At 39.9% G+C, this 12,180-nt stretch overlaps 1 protein-coding gene across 2 annotated transcripts in view; it reads left to right on the top strand.

Annotated features, from left to right (window-relative positions):
- The window catches only part of TMTC1 (transmembrane O-mannosyltransferase targeting cadherins 1), a 305,981-nt gene that overhangs the window by 219,285 nt on the left and 74,516 nt on the right, over positions 1-12,180 (top strand). Inside the window, exon 11 of one of the 2 annotated variants that reach the window (XM_055572975.1) lies at positions 1,175-1,288. The exons of the other annotated variant lie outside the window; for it this stretch is intronic. Coding sequence (XP_055428950.1) covers positions 1,175-1,288 — 114 coding nt within the window. The remainder of the gene's footprint in view (positions 1-1,174; positions 1,289-12,180) is intronic. 2 annotated transcript variants of the gene reach the window in all.

Raw genomic sequence — 12,180 nt, 5'->3', positions numbered from 1 at the left:
AGTCTTTGCTGGTCCTAAGGGGCTGTTAATTTTTTTTTCTTTCATTTATGTTTGCCTTTGCACATTTTTCTTTATTTTAAAATTAAAAACAATTTTTATTGGCTTATAACATTAAATAGGGGCTATTTCAACAAAAGCTCAACAAAGGTGACAATACCCTGACATATTTCCCTAACAGCTTTAACACTTGTATGGAATTTCCCTAGTGTTCTTACCTAGAAGAGGTACTGCACTTGAAATACAATTGCCCAGAAATTAGGTTGTCATCATGTCTCCTTCCTCTCACCCTTAGCCTGTTCCCCTCCCACATTTAACCTACATAAGTTCTGGAGTTTTCTTCCCAGATAGCTCCCAAACCCATCTACCTTTGTCACTTCCCTGCCACCTCCTTGTCACCTCCTTGCAGGTGAGGGAACAGAGAGAGACTCTAGAAGCAAATTCCTTGGGTCAGAATCCCATTCTTGGTACTTACTACCAGGCTGATCTTGTGCAAGGTGAATTTGTGGTGCAGTTACAAGTGACTTGTATCACCTTCAAAACTTCAGTGTTACCTTCTGGGGCTCCCCAGGTATTTTGTTTTGCCAGTCTGAGCAGACTAATACACTCATGACTTAAGAAATTTTTAACTTTTCTGAGCCAAACCTCCTTTCCTTACCTCCAACTTGTAGAATATTTATTAATAATTGCACCTGCCTTTAAATAAAATTAGCCCTGGCTTAGTACATGAGAAATGTGTATTTCCAACAAACCTTAGTAGGGAAGCTAGTCTACAGTCATCCTTCTTGTAATGATTTATTTTTATAGACAATCTCGATTTTTTTAAAAAAGAGGAAGGCTATAAGTGAAAGAAGGAAGGAAAAAGGAAAAAGCTGAGTCGACCTGAGCATGCATGGTTGTCCCCCCGAAGAATCATCTCTCACTACTTCCTGCTCCTCTGCTTCACGTGCAGTTAGTGTATTTTGCTTGTGCATAACTGTGCACAACCTTCACTGTTTTCCACAGAAGCATGTTTAGTAACTCATAAGGTCCACAAGTTTTGGAAGAGGCTTTGGTGGATGCAATGAACATTTCAAATACAGGTTCGTAAATCTGTGATTAAAACATGAAAGAAACTGGCAACATTCCTAAGCAGTACTCTTTGTTACTCATTTTTTTTTAATGTATTAACTTTTAGGTCTGGAGTTCAAACTCTGCCCCACAATGCCAAGGTTCACTACAACTATGCCAATTTCCTGAAGGACCAGGGTCGGAACAGGGAAGCCATCTACCACTACAGAACGGCCCTCAAGTAAGCTGCAGCTGGTGTCTGTGCTTTTCAGGCCCTTGTTTATTTCACTCACCCCTCCCAGTATATAGAGACCTTGTTTCTCTTGATAGTGACCATCTCTTTGGAGGTGGTATAGATCTTGGACTCCAAATTTTTTGGCTCTTTGTTCAAGTCTGTTATAAGTCTACTTTGCTTCTAACTTTCGGTGTTTTCTTATAAAAATTTCCATTGCTACACATTATGTAATGAAGTGACACAGTTAAATACATATATACAGACCTATAGGAATTGGTTATAAAAAATATTCTCGTAAATTCATAGGATATTTACTCCAATGAATTCTTCCCAGTCTAGGCTTCCCATTATCTAAAAGGATTTATATAAAAACTTTTGAGAATAGAAGTAAAATACTCTGATCATTGTGTTAAATTTTTAAAAAAGTGAGAATTCATTTAATTACTCTGTTGGGAATATGTTAACAAGGTATGTATATACATCAGTTTAGTCGCTCAGTCGTACATACGTGTATATATAGTATATTTTTTAATGTTTTAACATCTTAAACATGAGCAGCCCTGACACTCTCTTTGTACTTATCTACTGGAAGAGAATATACCATGCATGGCTTTAGAGATGATTTTACTGCGTGTTCTGTTCAGTCATGTCTGACTGTTTGCAACCCCATGGACTGTAGCCCACCAGGCTCCCCTGTCCGTGGGATTTTCCAGGCAAGAATGCTGGAGTGGATTGCCATTTCCTCCTGCAGGAGATTGTCCCAACCCAGGGATCGAAATTGTGTCTCTTGCATCTCCTGTGTTGGCAGGCAGATTCTTTACCACTGCACCACCTGGGAAGCCCCAGAGATGATTTTAGATTCAAATTTAAGTTCTACATTATCAGCAGCCATCTGTATTGCTTTTAGTTACCCCAACTGCAACTCTGATTTTCAAGATGGCCTTTCCCCTCCCCCCAAAAAAGAAGGTCTGCCCTACAAGATCTCAGATAATAAACGTGTTTAACCTGGAAGGAGTGAAGACCTGATGCCTAAACACAGCCTCAGAATCTCCCCATGTGAGCTCACAGACGTGTTCCCAAGAGGTTTCCATGCCTCTGCAGTGTGTCCCACGTTTGGTTGACTCTTCTGATGCTGTTCCACTTTGGGACACGCTCCCAAATATGTGTACCAAACGAAGCACACATTTCACTGAAGCACCCTTCTTGGATTGTCTCAAGGTTTAGTTTAAAATTGTCATTCTTAAAGTAACTGACCTAATTTTTTAAAGTTATCCTTTTGAATAGTGTTCTACATAAGTATATTTGGTCATCAAGCAAAATCTTTTAGACTTTAGGACTTGTTATTTAATATCCAATATGGGAAAAATTTTAAACTATTCACATCAAGTTCTCTTTCCCAAAGAGTTCAAGAAATATGATCCCCAGAGGAATAATTGAAACAAAGCTCATTATTGTGAGAAAGAAGTTTTTATTAAGAAATAGAAAGCATTTTGAAAGATTTAATAAGGAATTATATTTTTTTCACTGCAAGCCAGTTTATCCAAATGTTTACACTGCTTATCTCTGGTTAGTGAGATTATGGTTTAATTTCTTTCTTTATTCTTTCCTTTGTGTTCCAGAAGTTTCACAATGAACACGCATTATTTTTGAATTGAGGAAGTGTCATTTTTTTAAAAAGGCGTGTTCTTTCAATGGACATTCAAGCCAATAAATTCTGTTTATCTTCAATAATTAATTAGTGTGTCATGATTTCAGGTGGCATTCTTAAAGGGAAGAGAAGAGTAGTAAGTTTGCCTGAAAAATATTGGTGGAAGGGAAATGTACCCGTATCTTTTTAAGTTTCTTTCATTCTAACACACTATTTTCTGTCAAGTTCAAACAAAAAAATAAAGCAGATCCTAAGGCACAGCTTGGGGCAAAAGTATAAATTAAGCAAAATTCTCCTGTAGCTGATTTTACAGAATCGCAGTAGCTGGTTGGGACTTCTGCCTGTTTCCTATGAAACAATAAAGATAAATGTTTGCTTCAACAACTGTGCTTCAGGAAGAAATATGTCCTTTGAGAAATGCGGTAAAAATAATTAAAGCTAAAAATATACTGCATAGTAATTAGTGAAGTAATTCATCCTCTCCCCACCAGGCTCAAAATACTTTTGATTTAAATTATTATTATTTTTTTGTGGATACCTCTGTGTGAATTTTCAGTGGATGTGGGTTTTTTTTTTAAAGTAAATTGTCACTCTTTATGTTAAAAAAAGGAAGATACTACGACTATTCATCATTTTGGTGATTATTTATCCCCGGTGACTGGAAGACTGTCTTTCCTTTAATATAACTCTTTGTGGAGGCTGCAGACTCTGGGGTTCTGCTCTATCCCAACTGTTTCATGCTACTGCACCTTTGTTGTCTCTCATTTTTCCTTATTTGCACACAGCAAGAAAGAGAATAATGAGGGAAATGCAGGATTAAATGTGGTGTTATCTGAAGTCAGTCCCCAAAGTTATTCATTCCTGTTGTAATAACTGTATAAATTCCAAAGACAATGGTGAAGTTAGTCATAAAGTTTGTATCTGTATTTATATCTTTTTGGCTGGCTTATAGTTCTCAAAATAACACTATATTAAATTGGTAATTATATATGGCATGAATACTGTGCTTCTTTTAAACTTTATTCTGTTTTTTAAACAATGTAGAAGTACCATTAACTTCATTTTGGTGTACCTCTTTTATGACATTTCTGTATTGCAAGGGAGGTCGCCCTTGGATAAAGCTGCAGCTGAGGTCATAGATCCAGGTTAAGACTCAGATCATCAAAGGAAATTGTCAGAACCATTTCCTTAAATCCTCCACAAAGACAGGTTTACGTTTTCCTTTGCTGTTGGGGTGGCTGTCGTGTTTATTGGGGTGTTATAAAGGTTGGGATTCTGTACACTGGAAAATCAGAATACTGGTGGTGAAGCTGCCATTTTCCTTCAAAAGTTTTTGACCATTGAGTTACTCTGGAGAAGGTTCCTACCATTTCACCTCATATGATGGGAGTAGAAAGTCCAAAGACCACACAACCATTAAGCTCTTCCTGTGCAAAACCTCTCATGAAATGATTCATTTGGTAAGCCCAAAAGGAGCAAGTGTGGCACTTCCCAAATACAGTGCAGTTAATACTGTATGTATAGTTGGCCAGTGGCTTCTTGATTAGTTTAAAAAGTCAGTTTAAAGTGAAGAATCATAAAATAAATAATGCACACTAAAATGTTTTATTGTACCCTAAAATTTCACAGGTACCCCCATTTACCGATTCTTTTAATGTCATACCAAGTCTTTTTCTTTGAGTAAGAGTCTGCTGATTAGAATTGGCAAAAAACACATACATAATTCATTTCTGTGGTGATGAGTTTTGATACTTTAAAGTGGACTAAAAATGTAAAGACTGAGACTTCTGATTTTTCTTTTCCAGTCTTCTACAATTAATCTTATATTGAATTCAACAGCAATTTTTGAGCAACTTCCCTTCTTTGAGTTTTTTTTTTAGTTTTCATAGAAATTACAACTCTCTTTTTCACATTTATATTTTATCAGTTTGCAAGATATTTCATTATATCATGAAATTGCAATAAACTGGAATAAATTTGTTAATAAACACAACTGACTCAAGCAGCATAACTCACAGGAACAAAAGGGCCCAGACTTATAGAGAGGGTTTATTAAATTGTATGTATCCCCCAAAATGCTTTACATAGAACATCTGGAAATCTGATGACACATTTACATGTCTGTTTTAAAAGAGTCTTCATTAGAAGTCTCATGGAAATTATTTTTCATCTTAAGTATAGATTCCCTACAAAAATCAATTACTGATTGGCTAATATGGGCTAGTCATTAAGAACCCTGAAGCTGGCAATGAGAATAGAGTTCACCTTTATTTGAGTGGATGAAAAAAGTCTCTCTGATGTCAGCAGGAATCACTCCATGTTCCTCTGAACATTTGTTCACTTAGATGTCCTCTTCCTTCCAGCCCCTGACAGTAAGCCCCTGCCACACCCAGACTGGCTGATGCATTCCAGGTAGTTGGATATCAGCCACATATAAAAAGGCTGTAATCCTCAGCCACCCAGATAACTATTTTCTTTTCACAGTTATGGTTTCACATGAAATTCACAGACATAGTCTAAGAAGTCACCCTCCCATAAGTTGTATTGAGTAGTAGATGCATTACTCAGAGGTCCCTGACCTGAGGGATCTCTCAAGTGTCTTTGGGTCACCTTGGCCCCTTAGACAGGACTTGTCCACTCCTAATATATCTATTGTTGATCTTCTAAATAGAAAATCTGAAGAGGAGGGAAGCTGTTAATGGGGGGCAGGGTTTGAAGTCCCTAACCAGGCATAATTAAAAGGAAAGGAATGTGCTTTTAAAACTCTTGTACAAAAGAAATATTCAACTGATATATAATTGGCTAACACATGGGAAAGGAGAAGCTAAAATTTTTCTGACTGGGATTTTTTTTAATGCATAAAATAGAGACTTGTCATAAGAACAGTTCCCACTGCTATCATTCTTTGTATTCCCTCATATGTAGATAACCAGAAGTCTGCAGAGAGACTCCATGAGATTGTAATAAGTGTATGTGGAAAAAAGGAAATCATAAGACAGTGATTATTGAAGAAAGCCACATCATTAGACTGTAAAGAAGTCTATGTCTAATTAACCTACTGTTCATTGATGTCCTGAGTCTATTAATAAGATTATTATAATTCCTTTGAAAAGTGTTGTCTATAAAACTGGTAGAGTTTGAACATTTTTTAAAAATCAGGATTTAATTATTACTTAAAAGCCCTTCTTTACCCAGGCTATTTTTGAATGAGCATTTAAAATAACTCGCATGACTACAGGTGGCATTAACTACCAGCTGCCATGTATTTCTGGAAAGAATAAAAATTGCGATACCATTTGTTAACCTAGTTTAACAAGTGGAGATGGATTCTTCTGCTGGTGTGTCATTTTCATTTATAAAAGTCTGAAGATGCTTTCCAGTAGGACAATTGAAATTATTTTTGTTCCTTTTTGTTGAAATTATATTCTTACCATGTGTATTTTGTGTTAATTAAGTTTAACAATTTTATTCATTAAATCCAAGACATTATACATTTCATTTAGAAAGCCAGAATTTTAGTCATATTGTGATCATACTTATGGACTACATTTCAGCATGAATGTTATATAATTTATATTAAAAAACATTTGCTCTCTTCTTTTCTGCCTTAAACCACCATGTCACTTCAAAACCTCACTGTAGTTCCCCAGGAAACAGAATCCAAGGCAGAGATTAACAAACAGGAAGATCATTAATGCTGGCCAAAGAAACAAGATGGGCAGAGGGAGAAGCTGAGATGCAGTGTACTCCCAGGGGATCAGAGGAGCCCTTAGGGTGCTCGGGAGCTGGGCATCCTCAGAGTTGTCATGAAAGGAATGGAACATTTATACCCCCTTATCAACCAATCACTGGTGCTAGGCAATTCAGTTCAGTTCAGTTCAGTTCAGTCGCTCAGTCGTGTCCGACTCTTTGCGACCCAGTGTATTGCAGCACGCCAGGCCTCCCTGTCCATCACCAACTCTCGGAGTCCATCAAGTCAGTGATGCAAGCACCAAAGAACTGATGCTTTTGAACTGTGGTGTTGGAGAAGACTCTTGAGAGTCCCTTGGACTGCAAGGAGATCCAACAAGTCCATCCTAAAGGAAATCAGTCCTGAATATTCATTGGAAGGACTGATGCTGCAGCTGAAACTCCAATACTTTGGCCACCTGATGTGAAGAACTGACTCATTTGAAAAGACTCTGATGCTGGGAAAGATTGAAGGCGGTGGGAGCAGGGGGATTGGGTGGGGGAGAAGGGGACGACAGAGGATGAGATGGTTGGATGGCATCACCGACTTAATGGACATGAGTTTGGGTAGGCTCTGGGAGTTGGTGATTGACAGGGAGGCCTGGCATGCTGTAGTCCATGGGATCACAGAGTCAGACACAACTGAGTGACTGAACTGAACTGAACTGAACAGAATATCGTTTAGATTTTCTGTTAAAATGAGAATAGTGGTGTTATCTACTTAATAGTGTTAGTGTTAGTCGCTCAGTCATGTCCTACTCTTTGCGACCCCATGGACTGCAGCCTGCCAGGCTCCTCTGTCCTTGGGATTCTCCAGGCTAGAATACTGGAATGGGTTGCCAGTTACTTCTCCAACCTACCTCATAGGGCTGGAATATTAGAAGATAATTCACAAACAAGGTGTAAATCAATGTCTAAATACCTGGCCATGCTAAACTCAGTAAATGTTATTAAAACATCCTAAATCAGACCCCTTCTCTCTGCCTCCACTACCCATCTTCTCTCACCTGGATTGCTTCAGTGTTCTCTGGTCTCCACATTTTCACTTCTCCCTTCTGCCCTCCTGCCATCTGTTCTCAACCCAGCAGCCCAGGGGAGTTCATTAGCAGTCCTGTGCTCAGAACATTCTGCTTGCTTCCATCAAGAATCAAGGGCCCTGTAGTGGTCTCCATGTCATGCACTGTTTGACCTCTGCCACTCAGACCTCACCTCCTATTGCACCTATCACCATCAGCTCCAGGAATGCTGGACAGCAGTTGCCACATTCCTATATCAGTTGGAGGAAAAAAAAAAATGCATAACCTAAAAGTAGAGCATTATGTTTTATTTGGCAGATGGCCCAGGACACAGCATCTCAGATAACTCTGAGAGACTACTCTGAAGAAGCAAATGGGGGTTGAGGATATATAACAGTTTTTGCAACAAAGACCAGGTAGTTAGAGCAACAAAAGATTACTGTTTATTAAAGAAAATCAGATATCTTAAGGAACTTAGTGTTTTTTAATGTAAGGGAAGATGCAAGAGTCTGGGTGCACTGAAAACCATTCCTTTGATGTGCACCTCAGCTATCTGGGGCCAGTATCATGTGCTGTCTCATCCTGAGTCTCCCCAGGGTGCACCATCAGAGGTGGCTGCAGCTGCTGGCTGCAGGATGGTGGGCATCTGGTTTCTATCCTGAGGCCCCCAGGGCTCACCGTCTGGGCAGCTGTAATGTGATTATGTGATGGCTGCAACTTTGTTTGTTTGCTGATGCGGCGGTCAGTATTTTTTCATTCACATCTATTACAGGGACTCTGCATTTGTCCTTCCTTCTTCCCAAGACACTTTCCCCCTTCTGTAAATGGCTGCCTCCCTCCCTTCAGGGTGCCTTAGGTAATCTCATCTTGTCCATGAGTCTATCCTTGGTCTCCCAGCCAACCCCAGCATACCCTATTCTTCTGCTTCACTTTGTTTTTCTCCAGTGCAGGTTTCAAGCTCTAATACACATACACTTTTAACACCGCTAGCTATTGTCACCCTGCTTATTTAACTTATATGCAGAATACATCATGAGAAACGCTGGGCTGGAAGAAGTACAGGCTGGAATAAAGACTGCTGGGAGAAATATCAATAACCTCAGATATGCAGATGACACCACCGTTATGGCAGAAAGAGAAGAAGAACTAAAGAGCCTCTTGATGAAAGTGAAAGAGGAGAGTGAAAAAGTTGGCTTAAAGCTCAACATTCAGAAAACTAAGATCATGGCATCTGGTCCCATCACTTCATGGGAAATAGATGGGGAAACAGTGGAAACAGTGTCAGACTTTATTTTTCTGGGCTCCAAAATCACTGCAGATGGTGATTGCAGCCATGAAATTAAAAGATGCTTACTCCTTGGAAGGAAAGTTATGACCAACCTAGACAGCATATTGAAAAGCAGAGACATTACTTTGTCAACAAAGGTCTGTCTAGTCAAGGCTATGGTTTTTCCTGTGGTCATGTATGGATGTGAGAGTTGGACTATAAAGAAAGCTGAGGGCCGAAGAATGGATGCTTTTGAACTGTGGTGTTGGAGAAGGCTCTTGAGAGTCCCTTGGACTGCAAGGAGATCCAACCAGTCCATCCTAAAGGAGATCAGTTCTGAATATTCATTGGAAGGACTGATGTTGAAGCTGAAACTCCAATACTTTGGCCACCTGATGCGAAGAGCTGACTCATTTGAAAAGACCCTGATGCTGGGAAAGATTAAGGGCAGGAGGAAAAGGGGATGACAGAGGATGAGATGATTGGATGGCATCACCATATCAATGGACATGGGCTTTGGTGAACTCTGGGAGTTGGTGATTGACAGGGAGGCCTGGCGTGCTGCAGTTCATGGGGTTGCGAAGAGTCGACACGACTGAGCAACTGAACTGAACTGAGCTGCTGACCATTATATGCCAGTGTGTGTGTGTGTGTGTGTGTGCACAGTCACTCAGTCATGTCTGACTCTTTGCAACCTCATGAACTATAGCCCACCAGGCTCCTCTGTCCATGGAATTTTCAAGCAAGAATACTGAAGTGGGTTGCCACTTTCTTCTCCAGAGGATCTTCCCAACCCAGGGATTGAACCCTTGTCTCTTGTGTCTTTTGCATTGGCAGGCAGATTCTCTACCATTAGCACCACTTGGGAAACCCCATTTTATGCCAGTAGTGACCCCCAATTCCTGAGGTGAATCTTCAGGATATACACGCCTTTCCCTCCCCACTCCTCATGACCTCCTAGGCTGGCACTATTAACTGTAAACATGGACACACTCCTCCTGCCCACCACTTTCGTTTTTTTTTTTTTTTGCCTGTCAGTCTAACAGCCAGAGTGCTTCACATGCTGCAAAGTGTTATTACAAGAAGGATTCTATGAGCTCACTGATCTGTCATATAGGACTTTGAACCTCCTTATAACCTTGGGTGTAACTCTTAAAATTGTGCGTGTCTGGAATCCCATTTGATGTTGAGTATGTCAGAAATGTTTGCAGGAAATTACCCTGGTGCCTGTGGGCATCATTTATTTCAGATGAGGAAAGATTGACAGGCTCTGTTGGAGTGAGTGCTTGACAAGGAACCGTCCTACATTCTTAAAATGGAGTGGGCCAAGTGTCCTTCACATCTGAAAACCCATGATGTGGGAGAAACAGATGGATACAAGAAGACTTGAGTATTCATTGGGTTAGTGGTGAAAAAATAATGGATGTTATTTTGACTGATGGAAGCAAGACAGATACCTTTGACAGCAGTGAGAAGAATGATTTTTTGGAGGATGAGAAATACACATGAAAGAAGAGTGGCAGTTTCAGCCTGGCGTGGGTTCATTAGGGCTGTGGAGGGAGCCAAGCACAGCCCCCCAGAGGTTCTGCAGCCAACCCCAGAGCATCAGATGAGTGGAATGTACCAGCGATGATGATAGGCATCTTATACCCACCATCCTTTTTGGTCACACAGGTTAATATGTTATGGACCTTATTGTTACAGAGAGAGCAACTAAAGCACAGGTATGAGTTCAAAATCACCCAGCAAGAAAGTTCCCCAAGGCTTCTGACTCCCAAGTGCAGTTATTTTTCCACTCCACCAAAATAATTTCCTATTCTTCTGCCACAGAAAACCAAAGTTCACCATGGTCACCCCAAGCCCTTGAGAAAAGTTAAATTGCATTGACCACTTTCTGTTTAAAAGAGCAGAAAAGTCTTTAAATCAATGCATTTCCCAGCCTCCAGAGGAAAATTCCTGGGAATCAGGAAAATTCAGTCACTTAAAATGAGTCATTTCCTAAGGGCATGGTTTTACTCTAAATTGTCTGGAAAAATCAGATGGGCGGAGTCCTGCTGAATCCTGATTGGAGGTCATCCATTGTGAGAGGTCAGATCATTTAGTTGGCTCCTCTCTGAAGAGTGTGTCCTGTTTCCCTAAATTGCATTTGAGGTTTTTATTTCCCCAAGGCTATCTAATGAATGGGAAGAAGTACAGAATCAAAAGAAAGTGGCAAGACTTACTTTTGGGTGTCAATGGTGACTTCACACAATTAAAGAAGCAGACTGGTAGATGATCAATGTCATTCTGGCACAATTTAATGACCTGATGATTCATATTTTACAGCATGAAGGAACCAGGCACTTGAGAAATGCCAGGAACTAATGTGACTAAAAATATGCTGCTGCTGTGGACTCCTGAAATAAAGCTTACTTTGGGTACTTTTTAGTTCAGTGAACTTTAGGTCTCATGATTGAATTTTTTCCTAGTCATGTTTTTCTTTTGGGTCCTTTTTTTTTTTCCCCTTCAACAGGAAATAGAAAATAAACATCTGACCTTAGCATACTTAACCTCAAATAAATTAATGTGTGGAATGAAAATCAGACAAATCAGGGTGTGTATATTCCAAAAGGAAACTGCAAACTGGAGCACATGATACAGTCTTGTTTGAACAATGAAATGCCTTAGAAGTTTTTCAAACAGTAAAAAAGGAACATCATTCTTAACTTTTGAAAACTAAACTAGAATCATATACATTTTATCTTCATGGACCTTTAGTTGAGATTGAAGCTTGAGACCAGTAGATCTGTGAGCATGTATCTGTGCCTCATATCACTCAGTAAACCACAATGTTAGTCGTTCAGTCATATCCAACTCTTTGTGACCCCATGGACTGGAGCCACACCAGGCTTCTCTGTCCATGGAATTTTCCAGGCAAGAATACTGGAGTGGATTGCCATTCCCTTCTCCAGAGGATCTTCCTGACCCAGGGTCTCCTGCATTGCAGGCAGATTCTTTACCATCTGAGCCACCAGCGAAGCACCACTGCCTTACATACTTACTTAATATTGTTGGTTCCAAATAACTTCCCATAACACTGTGCTTTGCAGAGATAACATGAGTATTTTGTATGGCAGAAGACAAGTTTTCCCAGGGAAGGAGAACCTCAGCCACGTTTCCTGAGTATTGACTTTATTTTGCTTCTGTCACTGAGTAGTTCCTATAAGATCATAGCTGAATGAATTGGCCCAAGGATACA

The sequence above is a fragment of the Bubalus kerabau genome, chromosome 1, assembly GCF_029407905.1.
Source record: "Bubalus kerabau isolate K-KA32 ecotype Philippines breed swamp buffalo chromosome 1, PCC_UOA_SB_1v2, whole genome shotgun sequence".
Taxonomy (NCBI): Eukaryota; Metazoa; Chordata; class Mammalia; order Artiodactyla; family Bovidae; genus Bubalus; species Bubalus kerabau.
The sequence above is the reverse complement of the archived record's forward strand: the minus strand, read 5'-3'. Positions and strand labels throughout refer to the sequence as shown.